This window comes from Boeremia exigua (genome assembly GCF_020726555.1).
Source record: "Boeremia exigua strain MPI-SDFR-AT-0100 chromosome Unknown C7974scaffold_4, whole genome shotgun sequence".
Classification (NCBI taxonomy): domain Eukaryota; kingdom Fungi; phylum Ascomycota; class Dothideomycetes; order Pleosporales; family Didymellaceae; genus Boeremia; species Boeremia exigua.
Genome location: NW_025763521.1, coordinates 2578307 through 2589874, shown reverse-complemented (window position 1 = coordinate 2589874; position 11568 = coordinate 2578307). Strand labels below are relative to the sequence as shown.

General features: G+C 52.3%; 4 protein-coding genes across 4 annotated transcripts; 1 reads left to right on the top strand and 3 right to left on the bottom strand.

Moving 5' to 3' along the window:
* The first annotated feature begins 558 nt into the window (after positions 1 to 558).
* C7974DRAFT_159691 (hexose transporter-like protein) lies at positions 559 to 3057 on the top strand. Its single transcript, XM_046135927.1, has 7 exons — positions 559 to 1103; positions 1155 to 1280; positions 1337 to 1718; positions 1768 to 2079; positions 2131 to 2233; positions 2284 to 2588; positions 2647 to 3057. The coding sequence occupies exons 1-7, from the start codon at positions 934 to 936 to the stop codon at positions 2845 to 2847; spliced, it is 1599 nt and encodes a 532-aa protein (XP_045999589.1). The 5' UTR covers positions 559 to 933; the 3' UTR covers positions 2848 to 3057.
* Positions 2982 to 5742, bottom strand: C7974DRAFT_391455 (uncharacterized protein). The gene has a single exon (XM_046141583.1). It carries the CDS (start codon positions 5733 to 5735, stop codon positions 3150 to 3152), a length of 2586 nt encoding a protein of 861 aa, XP_045999588.1. The 5' UTR covers positions 5736 to 5742; the 3' UTR covers positions 2982 to 3149.
* A 210-nt stretch (positions 5743 to 5952) lies between these two features.
* On the bottom strand, positions 5953 to 7597 carry C7974DRAFT_159668 (uncharacterized protein). The gene is made up of 4 exons (XM_046135926.1): positions 7347 to 7597; positions 7069 to 7294; positions 6659 to 7018; positions 5953 to 6607 (listed from the first exon to the last, which is right to left on the bottom strand). The coding sequence occupies exons 1-4, from the start codon at positions 7442 to 7444 to the stop codon at positions 6062 to 6064; spliced, it is 1230 nt and encodes a 409-aa protein (XP_045999587.1). The 5' UTR covers positions 7445 to 7597; the 3' UTR covers positions 5953 to 6061.
* Positions 7598 to 9199: 1602 nt separating this feature from the next.
* On the bottom strand, positions 9200 to 11476 carry C7974DRAFT_308675 (uncharacterized protein; the record flags this gene model as incomplete). Its single annotated transcript, XM_046138183.1, has 2 exons — positions 9200 to 10907; positions 11181 to 11476. The coding sequence occupies 2 exons, from the start codon at positions 11474 to 11476 to the stop codon at positions 9200 to 9202; spliced, it is 2004 nt and encodes a 667-aa protein (XP_045999586.1).
* Between the last annotated feature and the right edge of the window lie 92 nt (positions 11477 to 11568).

The following is an 11568-nucleotide window of genomic DNA, read 5'->3' as shown; positions in this document are numbered from 1 at the left end:
TCCCGGTGGTCTTGTTATGAGGTCTCGCCGGCTGCAGACTTGAGCGACCAGCTTGTGGCGCCGACGAGCGTGATGCTGATGTGCTCTGCACAGCTGAAATGTCCGAGGCACGGTACACCACGTTTCATGGTAAAAGTCAAATTTACTTGCCATGCCAGATGCACAGAATTGACAGCAAGTCATGGATAGCCTGTAGTATCTCCATCGCAAACAAAACCCAGCATGAATAGACAGACTGGAGTCAATGGCCACTCCCAGTGCTTTCGACTCATCTGCAAGCTCGGAGATACCCTGCAGGATGCTCTAGGACCCGCAAGGGAAAAGATAGGTACATCACGGTACCAATTATAAGCGCAAATGCATATTCGGAATCACAGCAGCACCATACAACTCAACCCGGTCCTCTTTTCGTTGCAGTAGTCAAGGGTAAATTCCCCACCAATACATTCGGACCAATAATTTTAGTCGCGCCTGTGGTCTTGCATGCGCAACGCTTAGAATGCGTGCTATCGGTGCGGCTTCCCTGCTCCCCCAGCTTTCAATATGGAGCTACATTGTGCGGCGCGCAGTCCATTAACGCGGTGAGCTTCGGTAAGGGATCCCAAGATCTATGACCAATGAAACAATTGTTCTTGGCCCAGGTTCGTCGGGCCTGTGTGCCAACGGGTGGCTTAAAGGGCAGGCTTGGTATCAATCCATTGGCGAGATTCGGTCTTCGTCTGACAATCCCCACAAGCACCCCGGACAAACTCACATGACGGGCCGTCCACCATGGGGCGCCTGTCGAGTTCTGGAGTCAAATCCTGGATGATTTGCGGCGAGCATAAATACTACTTGATGGTAGTGTGCCCATCTTACTCCACGCCGAAATACCCTGGGGGTTGATCACTCATTTCCTCATACCACCACGCACTGTAGGAACTCCGATCCATCATGCCGGTCTTTGCTGTCGGCGCCAAAGCGCCCAACAGCAATGCTGTTGCGGCCCGCGAAGATGCACCTGAATTCGAGAAGGTCAACTGGCGGAAAGAGCCCAACATGCGCAAGCTCTACTTTTGGGCTTGCGTTCTCTGCGTTGCTTCGGCCACCACTGGTTACGACGGGTATGTTCCAAACCGAACCATGGCCATACTATTTGCTGACTGAGGTGTCAGTATGATGATGAACTCGTCACAACAGATGAACCGATGGACCGCATACTTCAACAAGCCTGATGACAACCGCCTGGGTCTCATGAACAACGCCTACAACATTGGTTCCATCGTCAGTTTCTTCATTGTGTAAGAAATCAGCTCCACTTCTCATGGTAATGCAAATTACTGACTGTTCCATACAGACCCTTTGCCGCTGAATGGTGGGGCCGCAAGATCCCCATCGCTATTGGTTGTTCCATCATGATCGCAGGTGCTCTGGTTTCCACGTTCGCAAAGAACTGGGAGACCTACATGGCCGGTCGCTTGGTCCTTGGTTTCGGCAACAGTTTTGCACAGATGTGCTCCCCCATCCTGCTCACAGAAATCTGCCACCCTCAGCATCGCGCTAAGTTCACAGCCGTTTACAACTGTCTGTGGAACCTGGGCGCTCTTTTCGTTGCGTGGATTGCTTGGGGCACGTCGCAAGCCGACAACGAGTGGTCTTGGAGGTCAATCACTCTTCTTCAGGGTCTGCCCTCTGCCATCCAGCTTTGCTTCATCTACTGGGTTCCAGAATCACCTAGAGTAAGCCTCGCAAGACCAGTGTATCTGTTCAGTGCTGACAATATCCCAGTGGCTCATCTCAAAAGAGCGCTACGAAGATGCCTTGAACATGCTGTCATACTACCATGCGAACGGCGACAAGAACAACACGACTGTCCAGTTTGAATACCAGGAGATGAAAGAGACTATCCGCATGGAGATGGACGCTTCCAAGAACTCCAGCTACCTCGACTTCCTCAAGACTCGCGGCAACCGCTGGAGGTTGGCTATCTTGATTTCTCTGGGTATCATCTCGCAGTACAGCGGTAATGCTTTGTTCTCCAACTACATCAACCTGGTCTACGAAGGCGCTGGCATCACAAGCCAGAACCAGAAGATGGGTGTAAGTATTGACACCACTAAGAATTTCGATGCAGACGCTGACTTCTTATAGCTCACTGGCGGCGAGCGAATCCTGGCTTTGTGTGTCTCCCTCTACGCTGCTACCCTGATCGACAAGGTCGGCCGCAGGAAGCTCTTCCTGATCGCGACTACCGGTACGTACACTCACACCACAACTCCACTCCCCCAAGCTAACTCTCCCAAGGCATGGTCGTCAACTTCATCTGCTGGACCATCACGTGCGCCATCTACGAGCGCTCGGGCGAGACAAACACGAGCGCCGGCTACGCGCAGATCCCCTTCATCTGGATCTTCGGCGTCTTCTACTCGCTCGCCTGGTCCGGTCTACTTGTCGCCTACGCGCTGGAGATCCTGCCCTACCGTCTGCGCGGCAAGGGCCTCATGATCATGAACATCACCGTGCAGGCGATTCTCGCCGTCGGCGGCCAGACAAACCCCGTCGCCTGGAAACGCCTGCCAAACCACTGGAACCTGGCGCTGTTCTACACTGTAAGTCTACGAGCGTCCTCTATATTCACGAATGGCAATGCTGACTTGACGGATATAGTGCTGGATCTGCGTCGAGCTTGTCTGGGTCTACTTCGTCTACCCCGAGACCCGGGGCCCGACGCTCGAGGAGATTGGCAAGATCTTCGACGGCGAGGATGCCACGGTTGCGCACATCAGCATGAAGCAGGTCGAGAGGGAGGCCGAGGAGCGCGAGGTGATTGACGAGAAGACGCCTCAGGTTGCTGAGAAGCGCGTTTGAGTGTGTTGACACCTATGCGTTGCGCGCTCGACAAAGGTCGTCGGGAATATGTCACTGTAATGGGTGGTGCGGCTATGCAAACTGTAGACTGTCGTTACAAGTAATTGGGGATTGCTACGTCCCGCTCATGCCATGCGCTCGGTTGCTTTCACTGGTCGTCAATGACTGACTGATGCGATGACGGGTAATCCCACAGTCGATCAAGCCCGCCCAAGCCTTGCTTTAGACTTCAATTCTGCACATTCATAGCAACTGACACAAGCCTCTAGAAGGTATTTTGCAAGGGCTCAGCATCTCGCGTCTCATTTCTGTATAACCTCCTTGGCAACCGCAGCACACAACTCAACGCCCACCCCGGCACCACTGAGGACATGTATCCAAAGCCTCTGCGTATCACTCAAGCGATCATTCTCACTCTTGACCTCCGCAAACCTGACCTCGCCCTTTTCCCCCTCCCCGGTTCCCGTTCTCCAGAGGAACAGATCCGGTACACCGCCGCCGCGCTGCCCGTACTCCTGCGCCATGACTTTGCACACCGTGGCCAGTGCTTCGCCGTCGAAACAGCGGACAATCTCCCGCAGATCAGCGACGTCGTACGTCCAATCCAAACCGACCACACAGGTGCGTCGTTCGTGGTGCTCGGCGTACACCCTCTGCACAATACGCTCTGCGTCGCCATTGCTGATCTCGTTCAGCCGCGCGTTGATCTCCGAGATGCGCGACGGGTAGAATGCGTCGGTATGGAGATCAAGCGGACACGTCTGGTACTGTGTTTGGAAGACGTTGGGCACGTAGGTGAACAGGACGTCGTAGAAGAGGTATGCGAACAGCGTGCGGATGATGCCGCCCTCGCTGTGGAAGCCCTTCCAGCCTTGGTTGCGGTAGTGAGACAGACACATTGCTTCGACGCTGCATTCGCCTGCTTCGCGCGGGTCGATCCAGATTGTTTTGCCACCGCGGCGATTTGGGGCTGGGGAGCTGTTCCGGCGGTTCGAGGTGGGTGGGCGCAAAATTTGTGTTCCTTCGAAAGTGACCTCGACAGGTTTTGTGAGTCGCACGTGAGTGAATTCGTGTTGTGAGCGTTTGGGGATGTTGAGGGATCTCTCGAGCTTGGTGATTCGTTTCTGAAGGTCGTAATGGTGCATTATGTGGACAAGATTGTCTTGCAGACCATCCTCACATGTTTGTAGGGCAATACGCTTCCAGTGCTTCTTCTGTTGTTCTTCGCTACGCTTTTCAGTTGGGAAAAGAACTGCCATGTAATGCTCTTCTAAAAGTGCTTTGCGCTGATACCAAGCACCGCGGCGGGAGTGATGGAAGAGGCGTTGTCGGACAAGAGCAGATGTCACATCGTACTCTAGCCTGTGCTCCTTACGACGGGCAATGACATACATTGCCTTGTGGATTATGCGGGTGTACACCCAAGCTGGTGACAAGCGGCGTATATAAGACCCTTCGCCACTGTGATAGATGCTATCCTCCTTGCGCTGTTCCTCATCAACAAGAATCTGCCACCGAGGATACACCTCCTGAAAACAATCAACTATCTCTTGATAGTCTTTCTCCGTCGGCCTTCCGTTGAACTCTAGAATGCTGTCAATCCGAAACTGAGTCCGTATAGCTGCCTCATATTCCAGAAGCAAGGACCGCGAGGCGAAAATGTTTGCGGATCGGGAGACGATATACTCAGGGAAATTACGGCGGGCTATCTTGGCCAGGATGATAGTTGTCAATGACTTCTCGGTCCATTCTGTTGAGCGGTAAAAGACAAGATGCACACGTTCAAAAAGCTTCCTGGCGGGTGCTGAAAGTCGGATGCAGGACCCAGTCTCACTCATGATCTTGCGAGTAAAATGCGCATCGCGGTTAGCGTTGTCGGACAAGTCAGAAAGATTGGCCTCGTCGGCATCTTCCAGTTCTGGCGTCGCTGTGCCCGACACGGAAGACTGTCTCGACGTTCTGGAGTGCCGAGAACTTTCTGTATCCGACCGTTTCAGTCCGACATGTCCCAAGCCAGCTTGCTTCTTACTCGTTCGTCGAAGTGCCGTCAATAGCTCCCTTTTGTTCTTTCCTTGCACCTTTGCATCTTTCGCCAACGCCTTAAGTTCGTCGAGACGCAAAAGGGAAGATGCCTCGTCTAACGTTGTAATCTCATCCTCGGACCTGTCCGCAAATGTGAAGGCCTTCGTCAAATTTGTGTCAATCGGCGCGTCCTGCTCGCCAGGATGGATCTCGACTTCAGCAGACGATGCTGGCAGATTGAACGTGCGTTGTAGCGTTTCGACCGCTGTCTCTAAATCAGAAAGATCGCTGTGATATCCAAGGTTCTTTATGCGATGCCATGCGGACGTCTTCCGTAGGAAGAGGCGTACGTAGAGGTATTGAGCCTCGTAGTTGAAATCTCTCCAAATCTCGAACACTTTGGTCTCAGCCTCGTCAAAAAGATGGCTCTCTTCTTCCAAGACGGTGTCTAGCGCTAGATTGAACGCATCGACGTATAATGAACTTTTCCCTCTGACCCATGAACGGTCTTTCAGACGCTCTTCTGCGCCCTCAGCGGTTTCTTCATGAGATGCCTTGAATGCCTCATATGCCTCTATGGCTTGTTCACCAATGTCGATAGGCGGCAATGCGCTCTCTAAATCTGTCTTTACATCTTTCTCTTCTTCTTTGATAATAGAATCTTCATTGTCGGCGTCCGATTCACCTGCGTCTGCTGTGAGGTTACGACTCCTACGTGGCGTGGGCGGCGGCCTAATTACGTCACCGGTCCGCCTACGCTTTGGAGACCGGTCGTTCTCGCCGTCGAAGTTGGTCGATTTGGGATGCTTTATGAACTGCGTGATCATCTGGTTATGGCATGAAGGACTGCGCAGCCGTAGCGCCATCGTTGTGTGAAAGAGGCACGCCGCCTTAGCCACGCTTGTGGCCGCTCCAATAGGGACGCGATATCCTCCTCGCGCTGTCACGTGTGCGCTAGGCTGCATTCAATGTGAAAAGGACCTTTGGCTCCATGACTCCACATGTTCGCCCGCTTGACTAACGATCCGTTCCGGGCTATCGTTAACTGTCAATTTGAGGTGGGGAAGAGCAAAGCGCAGTAAAGGGTTCTTGGTCGTGCGACTTGGTGTAGTCGATCAGTACCTTGCGATCAGCAGGGGAGAAAGTCGTCTTTAATATTAACTCTAATAAAGTACAGCTCAGGAAAAAGACATCACTTCCTGCCTCCCTCGATCTGAGTTCTTTGGACACCCTGAACCGCTGTCCCGTCCCAGCTGTCTCTTTGTATCTCGACTCTGGTGTCCACCTGCACCTCCATCACGTTCATCCCCTTCCAACTTCCCAATCCGTGGAGTGCCCTCTCCTGGCTGTCAAGACTGCTCTTCCCAGATCTAGAATCCGCGCCCGGCAAGTGTGGAGAGGAATGTATAGACCGCGCACCCGACTTCATGTATGAGTTCTTGAGTTCCAATTCATCCGAATCAACATTTCCCATAGTGCTGCGTATGTGACTGCGCTGGGGCTTTGACAAATTCCCGTAGTTGGAGCCATAGCCATATTGTGGCATGCGAGATTGTCCCGTAATGTATGAATTGGTGTGATCGCGAAGAAAGCGAATATGCTCCCTTAGCAGCGGCCAGATGCCTGGTAGATTGGCTACGTAGACAGCTACCGAGGCTTCCCGTGTGTACCATAACATGTAGGCTGTATCGTATACGTCGGATAAATTGTAGACTTTAGTGAGGATTGCAGCGATGATCTATTGGCAGTGTCAGTGGACGATGATGATGCTTCGTAGAATTCAACCTACAACAAACGTGCCCATACTGAATAGCACTCCCAGACCAAGCTTCTGTTTGTTTGGCAGAGTCAGTGACACAACCATTGGTATAGGAAGAGCGATGATCAAGACGTCGCTGCTGAGGTTGAATGACGCTTGCACGATTGCAAAGTGCTCTAGTGTGGTGCATTGAGGATTCGAGACGGGTACAGCCCAGTATCCACGGAAGGGTATGCAAGCTGTGAAGAAGGCAATCTGCACTGCTATCCAGCCAACTATAACGTACACAGCGACAAATTTGATCCATTTGAGGTGCGTCGTTCCTGATGTCATGCGTGCAAACATCAGCAGCATGCAAGCCTTGAGGGTCCAGATCACGTTCAGCATGCACTGTGGACTGTCAATCATCTGAGACGCAATCAAGGGGGGACTTGACTTACTTGTTCGGAGACAATCACTATCTTGGATCCCTTGATGCGCTCCTCTATGTCCTTTTGCGAGAAAGTGGAGAACTCTTCTGGGGGAAACAAATTACTCCCTCCACCTTGTGCGATGACGTTCAAGCAGACGATCAGTCCTGTGTAGAATAGTGGTACAGCCGTCAACATCAACCAATCGTCCAGTGCCAATTGTGAAGGACTCCGTACTCTTCGCCATCGTGCAACACTGCGAACTCGGTGTAAGTCATAGAGACACTTCGTAGGCTTTGCGAACTTACGTTCGAATGATTATCGTGAACATTCCAATGCCGTATAGTGTCCATGATTGGCTAGCCAATTCCTGCTGGAAAGACACGTCAAAGCCTTGATTAGCCATTGCTGTCGATCTAGCAAGAGAGAGCAGTTTTGGCAGAGGGCCTCAAAGGGGTAATCTCAGTGTTGGACCAAGACTAAGTGCCGATCACAGAGGGTATCGAGAACGCGGAGCAGAGACCATGTCCCGAATACTGAGTCTCGATGTACTGGACAAAGTGGATCTGCTGGAGCAGGCAGCTGCGCCGCAGTAAAACAAATATAGAAGTTTCGGGTCCCACAACGATCTACGATGTCTCCAGTCCAGTACAATGGAAACAGTACATGAACACCCACCAGGGAACTGGCCACCTTTGAGTGAGACAGCCCAATGAGCCTTCGAACAGGCCCCAGTACTTGCCGAGCCATTCTCCGGTCACCTAACGGCTCACGTATCTCTAGACTACTAGTACATACCCGTGCGCGATATCGTGTGAGGAATTGGCCGGAGGCGATCGCTCGTAATATACCTAGTATGAATGATCACGACCAGGGTAAGATCTCAAAGAGCCTTAGGGGCGGTGCCTAGAGGCACAATGGGGTATGTATCCCACGACCCGTCAATGCGAGATGAGATCCGCCGCGTTGGCACCGTGGGCGACGGGAGCGTCGATGTCACCCGCACGCCTTCAGCCGGACGTTAGGTATGGCAGAAGGGGCAAGATCGTCATCTGGTTGGTCTGCGCAGTCGAGCGCATGAACAACGTCGAAGAGATGGCATGAGTGTAGGCTAAGAACGCCTACGAGTCGCACCTGCATCGAAACTCAGGCCTCTCCTGACAACTTGGGGTACCGAGACAGGGAGTGGTAGTGGCGGTTGGAAGGAGATAAGATGTTCAAGGTACCTACTTCAGGGACCACGACATGCGCGGGTGGTGGCGTCGAGCTTATTGGACCGCAGGTCTCTTTTGAGGTAGCTTACCTCCAGATACAGTCGTATGATGTTCTGGGGACTCTCTGTTTCAAATCAAACGGTCGGTCGACACTGCAGGCTACAGCGACGATCGGAGAGCTCTCCGTGCCGTTGGTATCGCCGTACATACAGCTCAGAATCGGGGTTGGTTCGAGCTTTCACATTACTGCAACATAATCATTGCGAATGTAAAGCTCACATGTGCGCGAAAGGGGCAACGACTGTTGATGCGAACGACAATCGCATGAATCAATGATAACCGTATGAATCCATGGCAACGATTCAGGTGCGCGTTATCGTCAGCGTGGGCGTGGGCGTAATGGCGAATGAATGATCAAAAGGAATAAGCCCACGATAAGGAAACAACGGGAAACGCCCAGGCACCTCGCGTATTATGCCTCTTGTGCTATCTCACGGGTCCCAGGACGATGAGCCGCAGGAACTAGTGAGTCTTCCTCGCCTTTCCTCGCCTCACAAGTTGAGCCCAGATCTCTCGGCGATCCGGGCTCTGTCATTGGCACGTTGAATAGCGCCCGTAGTCCCGCAGCAGAGCTACCTGCAGTAGGCTGTAGCCATTGAGAGGTAGAACGCATGCTTTTGAGATGCCTCGAGCGTACAAAAAGCACCTGCGGTTCTGATCGGTTGGCTCAAATTGCATCGTGCATCAACAACAAACTTCAGATAGATTATCAGGTTGTACTATCGTGTGGGCAAATTATATGTCAGTGTTGGGCGGCTGAAACCCAAGCCATGCAATATCGAGACAGTATGCAAGATAACGCCAAAAGTAGAAAACGCCAGATCGCTGTAAGCACACGCTGAATCGCCCAGTAAATGCAAGTGTAGATCAGACCAGGCGCCAAAGACTCAGAGTCCCCAGCTCCCTTTTCTTACAGCAACTCCATGGCTTTCGGCAGAAGGCTGTTCGCTCATCTTAGGGTGCTGCCTGGCCCATTCCTGTATGTAAACGCGCAGAGCCCTCCAGCGCGTGCATGTCTCTTCTGTTATCTCAGAATTTTTTAAGTTTCCGTCCTCGCCTAGACGGATGTAGCCTGAGGACTTTTCAAGGTGATCATCTTGCCTCAGCTCAGACACAGAGATACCAGAGATTTTAGACAATTCTGGGTCAAAAGGCTGCGCCATAGCTGGATAACCCAACGACAGGTAATTATAAACCTGAGTGACGAAGTCGTCACCGAATTCCTCTTCAATGGTCTGTTCGATGGCAAGTTTCTCGTCGATATTGCCAAAGTCGGTCGATGATGCCGGTGGTGTGGGTGGCAAAAGACTCATGCTCATAGCAGGGGACGGGTTTGGTGACATCGGATTTCCCTTCTCGTGGCTGGGCGTTAGAATACCGGTAGGTCCCCGGGGCGACTGCTCTCCACCATTATTGACGCACATCCCACCCCACAGCCCATGGGTACTAGACGCTCTGCTGTTGGCGGTGGACCAGAGCGATGGTGTTGTGCTTGTTTGCTTGCCATTGCCTTTGCCACACCACAAGCTTTCTCTCCCGTCTTCAGCAGCTTTGCTTTGTTCTGACAAGTAGCACATCGCTGTGCGTACTGCGTCACATCCTTGGGTAGGATCAAAACGTGCTGGTTCTGGGGACGCACATCGTGGGAACTTGATGTTCTTTCCAAGCATAGGAGGACGTGCTCCTTTCCGCATCGGCTCGACCTCACGGTCTTGTGCAAGCTTCTTAGTAGTCGATGCATCAAGGAAAGCGGCCGGGTTACCGAAGGGACTGAACGCAGGCTCGGTCGTCACTACAGCCTTTTGCAGCTGAGCAGTCCGCCTTTCCAACTTTCGCTTCTCGTATTCCTGGAGATCATGGTACTCTCGCATATCCTTCAGATCCCAGTTGACTTCGCTATAAGATGATCCACGTCTGTCCTGTGCATTAGTGTCATCCGTCTCATGGTCAATGAAATGGTCGACGGGCTCGTGGAAGTCGTCATTGGGAAAAGCGGCCATGGCTTGTTCGCGCAGTTGTCTTTCGGCAGCTTTAGCGGCGAGCGCAAGCATGTATCCAGAAGAACTCTCGTCAACGCTTTCTCTTCTTCGTGTAGCCTCCTTGTACATAAAGGAGTGGTCAGAGGTTGAAGTGGTAGGCGATGGCGGACTCGACGCTTCTGATTCAGAAGATTCGATAGGCTCCAGATCTGGGACGCGGAATGAGTGCTGTGAGCAGGAAAACCAGGATCTTCGTCTTGATGGAGGTAACTCCGAGCGCTGAATTTCTAAAAACAGGGGGTTGTGAGAAAGAGGATTGTGTGGAAGATCGATGGTTGGCGTGTTGTTTGGTGCCGACGGTGAAATGCCCAAAATCCGGGCTTTCCTAGCACTTATGGCTTTGCTCTCAGGCGTTGCCTCCGTTTTGTCGGATGGCAATAGTGCTGGGGTGTTGTCGCCTGCTTTGCGTGATCTTTGAGCGCTCTCTATCAGCTGTGGTGCGAATTTTCTTGGGCTGGGTGGGTGTCTGTTGCCTCTCGAGGTTGTCTCCAAGGGTTCGGCCTTGAATCTACGAGGGGATGTCGTCTCGTCCCACTCCCTAGCAAACTTGCGGCGACTATTTTTGCTTGACGTTGCAGTTGTCTCTACAGGCTCTGGGGCAAACCGACGAACTCTTCTCTGGGAAGTTTCAATGGGTTTGGGAGCAAACTTGCGATTTGTTGATTGTGTAGTTTCAATCGGCTGAGGGGTGAACTTGCGATTCGTTGACTGTGTGGTTTCGATGGGTTCGGACACAAACTTGCGATTTGTGGACTGTGTGGTCTCAATCGGCTGAGGAGCAAACTTGCGGTTTGTCTTTTGTGTCGTCTCAACTGGCTCCGGAACAAACTTGCGGTTAGTCTTCGTTGTGGTTTCCATCGGCTCTGGCACAAATCGTCGGTTTGTCTTGGTCGTTATTTCCATCGGTTCTGGTTCAAATCGACGGTTGGTCCGTTGCGTTGTCTCCACGGGCTCTGGAGCAAACTTGCGATTACTCTTGGTCGTGGTCTCAATCGGCTCAGGTGCAAACTTCCGAGCAGGTATTGACGTTGCTTCATCCAACTCTTGCTTTCGTTCTTTGGAGCTTGATGTAGTGGTCTCGAGAGGCTCTACTTTGAAGCGTCTTGGGGGAGCATCAGACGCCATGATGTAAACAGCCTGGGCGCGAAAGTGGTATGGTGCCCTTATACGTTCTTAGAGCTTGGTTTGGCTGACGTGTGAGGTGTTGCCAATCGCAG

Bases quoted from the DNA above. Each gene is read 5' to 3' on its own strand.
- C7974DRAFT_159691 (XM_046135927.1), top strand. From the start codon at position 934: ATGCCGGTCTTTGCTGTCGGCGCCAAAGCGCCCAACAGCAATGCTGTT. The intron at 1,719-1,767 runs GTAAGCCTCGCA...ACAATATCCCAG, and splicing joins GGGTTCCAGAATCACCTAGA to TGGCTCATCTCAAAAGAGCG. The intron at 2,234-2,283 runs GTACGTACACTC...AACTCTCCCAAG, and splicing joins CTTCCTGATCGCGACTACCG to GCATGGTCGTCAACTTCATC.
- C7974DRAFT_391455 (XM_046141583.1), bottom strand. From the start codon at position 5,735: ATGGCGCTACGGCTGCGCAGTCCTTCATGCCATAACCAGATGATCACG.
- C7974DRAFT_159668 (XM_046135926.1), bottom strand. From the start codon at position 7,444: ATGGCTAATCAAGGCTTTGACGTGTCTTTCCAGCAGGAATTGGCTAGC. The intron at 7,019-7,068 runs GTAAGTCAAGTC...GACAGTCCACAG, and splicing joins TAGTGATTGTCTCCGAACAA to TGCATGCTGAACGTGATCTG. The intron at 6,608-6,658 runs GTAGGTTGAATT...CACTGCCAATAG, and splicing joins TCAGTATGGGCACGTTTGTT to ATCATCGCTGCAATCCTCAC.